This window comes from Neofelis nebulosa, chromosome 14, assembly GCF_028018385.1.
Source record: "Neofelis nebulosa isolate mNeoNeb1 chromosome 14, mNeoNeb1.pri, whole genome shotgun sequence".
Lineage (NCBI taxonomy): Eukaryota > Metazoa > Chordata > Mammalia > Carnivora > Felidae > Neofelis > Neofelis nebulosa.
In genome coordinates, this window is record NC_080795.1 from 82,275,201 (window position 1) to 82,281,538 (window position 6,338).

A 6,338-nucleotide genomic window follows, 5' to 3' on the forward strand; every position below is an offset into this window, starting at 1 on the left:
TTGTTCTGACCCCCTTCCATGTTTCCGCGTCGAAGCCTGTGCTTAGTGACCAATGGATGAGAGCTCAGCTCCTGGCTGGTGAATGTCACCACTCGCTCGGAGAGCCGCACAAGGAAGGAGGTGGTAAGGAAAGAGGGAGATTTTCAAGGCTTTTTATTATTTTTTTTTTAATGAGACACACATGTGTGTTTACATGCAGGACAGACACCACTACCAATTAAACACAGACTCACATATGCTCCAGCAACCCCAGCCCTGAGCACACACCCAGAGTGAAGGCAGGGACCTGAAGACACTCGCCCATCATGTGCACACAGCGAGTCACGGCAGCCAGAACTCACCCGCCATCCCAGCGTCCGTCTGGGCCCGAAGGAATGGGTAAAGAAAATGTAGCGGGGCCACACAACGGAAGACCATTCGGCCTTAAAAAGGAGGGGAAATCTGTCACACGCGACAACAGGGTTGCGCCTGAAGGATTCTGCTCAGTGCAATCAGCCAGTCTCAGCTCTGTGAGCGCCCTGGAGTCATCAGGTTCAGGGCCAGAGGAGGACGGTGGGGCAGGGGCTGCGGTGGGCGAGTTGGTGCTTAATGGGCAGGCTGTCTGCTTGGAAAGATGAAGAAGCTGTGGAGGGGTTGGGAGGGAAAGGTGGCACAACAGTGTGAACGTGCTTAATGCCAACGAGCTGCTCGCCCAACGACAGCTAAGGTGGCATCTTTTATATTTTGTGTATCTTACCACAATAAACCAAAAACAAAGAGTAAACGAGGAAGAAGAACCAGTAGGCAGAAGAGAGGAGGCTGGAAACCCAGGAGACAAGCCGTGGGGGAGCTGGGGCTCCAAGGAGGTCCTGGGGGGTGTGACGGTGGGCACACGGTGGGCAGGGCACCGGTCTGGAGGTGGCAAGCTTGGGGACCCTCACCCCCAGAGGTCCCCGGAGAAGTGGGGCCAGGTAATCTGCTGAGGGTGCGGGAGCGGGGGGCGCTGATAGGCTGTGGGCAGCTCCACCGTGGTGCCAGATGCCGGGGACCCTCGGTCACCCTCCACCACAGTGCTTGCGGGAAGAGAGGAGGTGAGACTCTGCAAGGCTGATGGGGATGGGGTCAGGGGTGTCCAAGGACTAGAGAAAATGAGCACTGAGGGTTCCGGAGTGTGGATGTGTGTAGGGGGAGGTGGGGGCCAGGCTGAACAAATGAACGATGGGTGCCTGCACGCCTGAGGGAACGAACGGATGAGCTTCTGAGACGCTGACAGTCACGTCACAGGCTCCTGGGTGTGAGTGGGGATGCAGGGCGGTGGAGATCCCCATCTGTCCCCACAGCCCACATCTGCCCCCCAAAGCTCCATTCCCCCCCGTTCCTGTGTCCTGCAGGTGGGACAGATGCCCTTCTTGTCCCCACAGATGTCAGACCTTTGCCCCTCAGCCAGAAACACTTCACCCTTTCCCAGGTCTGGATCAGATTAACAGAGGCCAACACAGGGAGGATAAGGGTAGGGATAGAATAGGGGCTCCGAGCGCAGGACAGCACGGTTCCCCAAGGAAAGCAGGACCCGTGGCCCCGCCCCCACCGTCTCCTCCTCTGCCCCGGCAAGAGGAAGTGGGGCCAGCCCATGTGCCTGGGGCCACAACTGGCAGGAAGAGCAGAATGACCTGCTAAATCCACTTGGCCTGAGGGAGGCCGGGTCTGGGGGGTGGGGGAGCCACCCACTGGAGCCAGCCTGGCCAAACTGGGGAGCGCAGGCAGGGCCGGGTCCATGCTGTGCAGGGGCGGGGGGGGGGGGGGGGGGAAGGGGGGTCTTTGGGCATGGCCAAGGGAGGAAGCCCCGACCTAGAAGGGCTCTGAGCCCAGGGCACAGGCCGTTTACCACGCAGGCTCTAAACACGGGCCCCAGCCACCAGCCCTGAGCCCTGTGGTTAGGGGGTGGCTCCCTTAGAGGGAGTCCCCGCGCTGGGGTCTGCAGGAGGCGCCGTGTCCTGGAACCCCGGGCTCAGACAGGTGCCCGCCTGCGGACAGTCAGGGACACCGACCCAGAGAGGCCAAGGGAGGGGCCTGGGCACTGAGGCAGGCACACGGAGGGCAGGCTTGCAGCCCCGGCTCCAGGTCCAAGCCAGCCCCCTGCCCCGCCCGACTCCTCGGTCCCCCAGGAAGGGGGGAGGGGCTCTCGACACCCCTTCAGGTCTGTGGCCGGTAAAGGAGGAGGGGTGCCCCCGGGGAGAGAGGTGGGGGTCCTGCCAGGCTGGCTTGCATGCCATACACCACCAGCTGGAGGGCAGGAGAAGGGAAGGCAGGTCCCTGAGGCTCCCAGGAAGCTTCCCCCCCCCCCCCCCCCCCCCCGCTGCCCGGCCAGCTCCCACTCAGCAAGCAGCATGGGGAGAGGCCGGGGGTACCTCCAAGGTCAGGGAGGGATAGGGTGTGCGGTGGGTGGGAGCTGGAAGGCCTCTCCAAGGAGATGCCATCTCAGCAGGTGAGGGATGAGCCCCTCAGGTACAGGCAGAGCTAGCTGCACCCACCATAGCCTTGGGGGGGGGGGGGGCGCATAGCGGGCACAGCCATGGTGTTTGCATTAAAATACTCTCCGAGCAGCTGTGGAACGTTGGCGAGGCTGACTCAGGGTTGAAGTTCAGTGATACGCAGCTTGAGGGTCCGGGACGCCAAGCTCCGGTGTCTGCGCAGCCCGGGCTGGTTCCCAGGGGGCGCAGGTGCAGGGCAGGTGGGCAGGACAGCTTCCGGGGCCAGGTTTGCGGGCCAGCGAGCGAGCCAGGCTGGGGAGTAGCGGCACAGGTGGACAGGACGCCCCCAAGGCCGACCACAGTGACTTCCCGTTCCCCCCAGCCCCCGAAGTCAGGGAGGGAAATGGCCGTCCCTGGCCTGATGCCTGGCTCTGGGGCCAGAGTGAGGCCCATTGTTTGAGGCTGGAGCTGGGGGGGCGGCCGGGGCCCAGGGGCCTCCAGGAAGCCCCCAGAAGTGCCCTCTGTCCCACTTCCCACAGATCCAGCGCCTGAGCAAGGAGGCAAGCACACAGCCCCGGCAACCCCGGCAGAATGAAGATGCCCACGGCCGTCCTCCTGGCCCTGCTGCTGTGCCCCCAGCCAGGTACTGGGGCAAGGGGACACCCCTGCGGCAAAGGGGGGGGGCCGGCATCGTCCAGGCCCACAGGGCCCCTCGGGACACCCAGCCTGGGGAGGGACTGGGGAGAAAGGGATCGGGCTGGAATCTGAGGCCAGAGGGAGGTGGACGTCAGCTGTCCTGGGCTCCCACAGATCCCCGAACCTGCCCCTCCCTAGCCCCAGATTTCACTTCTTCGAAATGCAGGTCCCTGTCTCGGTTTCCTGTTCTGTAAACTAGCCCACCCTGAGGGGTTCCGGGTGGGGGGCAGCTGCTGCAAAGGGCTGGCCCACGGCGGCGGATGGTGTCGGTAGAGACAACGCCAGGCCACACGCCAGCAGGGCCGCCAGCTTGGGGGCCACCAGGGGGGACACGGTGGGGAGGGAGAGAGCACAGAAGTGGTGAAGCACAGGCGGGGGGTGGGGAGGGGACACAGCCTCGAGCGCGTGTCCCCTGTGCGCGGGTAGCAGGGGTTCACAGACGTGCCTGTGTGGCCAGGCAGAGGGCAGGTGCAGGGCGAGGAGGAGGAGGAGGACGACGACGCGGACATTGGGCTGGATGGCTATGACGATGACGATGAGGAAGAGGAGGAGGAGGCCAGTGTGACTGCAGGTGGCAGGGGCAGAGGTGCCCGTCTCCCCCGACCCGAGGGCGCAGGCACTGTGTGCGCCCCACTGAGTGCCGGGCTCGCTGGCGGCTGGCATAGGGGGACCGTGTGTCACCTTGCCTGCCGGGGGAGGGGGGAAGGGGGAGGAAGAGCCCGGGCCCTCAGCACACCCGTCACCTCTCCCCTGGCTGGGACCCTCCACCACCGTCCAGAGTAGGGAGCCTAGAGTCGGAGCTGCTGCTGGGGGGGGGCGGGGGGAGGCCGTAGGAGCTGGCGGAGCAGAGAGGGCGTGGTGGAGGCCCAGCATGGGGGGGGGGGGGGGCGGGCGAAGACTAGCGCAGAGGCCCCGGGCGCAGAGAAGGGGGACGGAAGGGGTGCGGGGAGGCTCCTGCAGGGCAGGCTCTTAGAGGGGTGAGAGCTGGCAGCAGCACGGGCCGGGCCGCGGGGGGAGGCGCGGGGGGCAGCCCCGCCTGAGCCCCCCTCGCCTCTCAGCCGTGCTGCAGTGTTACTCCTGCCAGGCCCTGCACAGGGGGGAGAGTTGTGACCAGATTCAGAACTGCGTCCACAGCCACAGCTTCTGCAAAGCCATCGTCTCCCACGGGAACACCGGTGAGCGGGCCACTGGGGTGGCCGCAGCGGGAGGAGCCCCGTCTCCCCCTGCCGAGAGCGCACAGCCCGGAGCGGGGCCTCCCCCCTGCCCCGGCCCGTCCAGGGTGATCAAGCCATTCCCTCCCAGGGTCGGGCCCTCTGACCACCTACTCGGCGTGGTGCACAGACGCGTGTCAGCCCTTCGCCAAGACAGTGGAGGGGACCCTGATGACCATGACCTGCTGCCAGTCCACACTCTGCAACCTCCCACCCTGGCAGGACCCACTGGGCAGGGGGGCAGGGAGCCCCCAGGGCAACCCCACTCTGGTGGCCACTGTCCTCCTCAGCCTCCTCCCGGGCCTTCAGGCCGTGGGGTCCTGAATGGGTGGTCCCACCCCGACCCCAGCCGGGCTCACACCCTGGATGGCCAGCACTCACTCCAGTGCCTTACCCACCTGCCCGTCCCCCACCCCCCGGCTTTGGAGAATAAACATGGAGCGACTTCAGGGGTATGGCCAGCACTGGCTCCTCCCTCCCCCGCGTGTCCCCGCATGTCCCCGCGTGTCCGATCTGTCTACCATCTGCGGCCTCTCTCCCCACTGCCTGTGCCAGGACGTGGGCCTCAGGTCCAGGCCTCAGCTGCTCAGAGGGTGGGTCCACACAGCCTGGGGAGAGAAAACACGTATCATATGCCGGAGTTGGGGGGGGGGGGGGGCGGCCCCATTCTCTCCTCACCCTCCCGCCACTGAAACGCCTCCATGCACATGACTGTTGCCTGGGTTCCTGAGAAGTGGGCAGTGGGAGGGGCTGGGAAGAGAACCCAAGTGTGCCCCAGTGTCCACTGTGGCCAGGCTGGCACCGTTGGCTGCTGGGCTCTTGGCCTTCCTGACTGGTGCCAAGACAGAGCCCTGAGACAGGAGGGAGGAAGCCCGGGTCTGGGCCTCAGTTTCCCCATGGATAAGTGTGGAACAAGGCCCTTGATCTCCACCAGCTCAACATCCCCAGGGTAGGGAAGCCCAGGGTCCTCCGCTGCCTGTCAAGGATCTCCAGCAGGTAGACAGCTTCCCACTCTCTGTTTCCTTCTTTCCTTATTAATGAAAACCTCCAGGTCTGGTGGGGGGGACAGATCCCTGAGGTGGAGGTGACATGTCTTTCTTCTTCTCCTTCCTCCTTCCTGTTCCCTGAAATGATGGCTGGGGCTCAGCAGCCACTTTGCACCATGAGGCAGCACACTGAGGCTAGTAGGGCAGCATGGAGGAAGGGGCCTGGATCGCTGGTGACCAGGAACCACTGTACTAGCCCCACGCTGCCTACCTTAGGACCCCTTTCCTTGGGAGAGAAATAAATTGCTGTGGGGTTGAAGCCAGTTGTCTGGGTTTCTCTGTCATTGCCTTTTCACATTCTATCATACGTGTGCACTCCCGCACGTGCGTCCCTTCTCACTTTACTCCCACTAGTGCACACGCTCATGGGCACACACCCACCCACACGGCCCCCTACTAAAGCACATCAGAGAACAGCAGAGCTCGGGGGCCACACTGAGTTAAAATGTTGGGTAAGCCCAGGTCCCCGGTTCCACGACCCTGGGTGAACGCCACGCCCCACCAGCTCCATGACCAAGATGAACGCCTTCACCCCCCGGCTGGGTTTCCCTGTCTACTAGGTGGGAGGGGAGAAGGGCCCTCCTGGCCGGGCCAGCCTCAGTGAGGCCCGGCGAACGCGACACGCCCGGCAGGCAGTGCGCACTCAGCAAAAGTGAACTGTTGTCGGTGCAACCCCACGGGCCCCAGCTCCTGCGCGTGCTGATGGGAGTCCCTCGCGACCAAAGGAGACCTGATTAGCCTTGCTCCTCCCCCCTTAGAAGCACTGGGTGCTTCTGCATCCCAGAATTCTCCCTCCAGCTTCTGCCTTAGAGCCCTGCTGTAAGTGCTCTAAGTCTGAGTGCACAGGACCCCCCAACATCTCTGGAGCTGACCCTCTTTCACGGTCCTCGGCACCAGGTAGGAGCTGGGGTGCTGGCTACAGAGCCCGCCCTGGC

At 64.3% G+C, this 6,338-nt stretch overlaps 1 protein-coding gene across 1 annotated transcript; it reads left to right on the forward strand.

The window, feature by feature from the left end:
* Nucleotides 1–2,849: 2,849 nt before the first annotated feature.
* GPIHBP1 (glycosylphosphatidylinositol anchored high density lipoprotein binding protein 1) lies at nt 2,850–5,662 on the forward strand. The gene is made up of 4 exons (XM_058699294.1): nt 2,850–3,093; nt 3,604–3,732; nt 4,205–4,321; nt 4,449–5,662. Exons 1-4 carry the CDS (start codon nt 3,042–3,044, stop codon nt 4,679–4,681), a joined length of 531 nt encoding a protein of 176 aa, XP_058555277.1. The 5' UTR covers nt 2,850–3,041; the 3' UTR covers nt 4,682–5,662.
* Nucleotides 5,663–6,338: the final 676 nt, after the last annotated feature.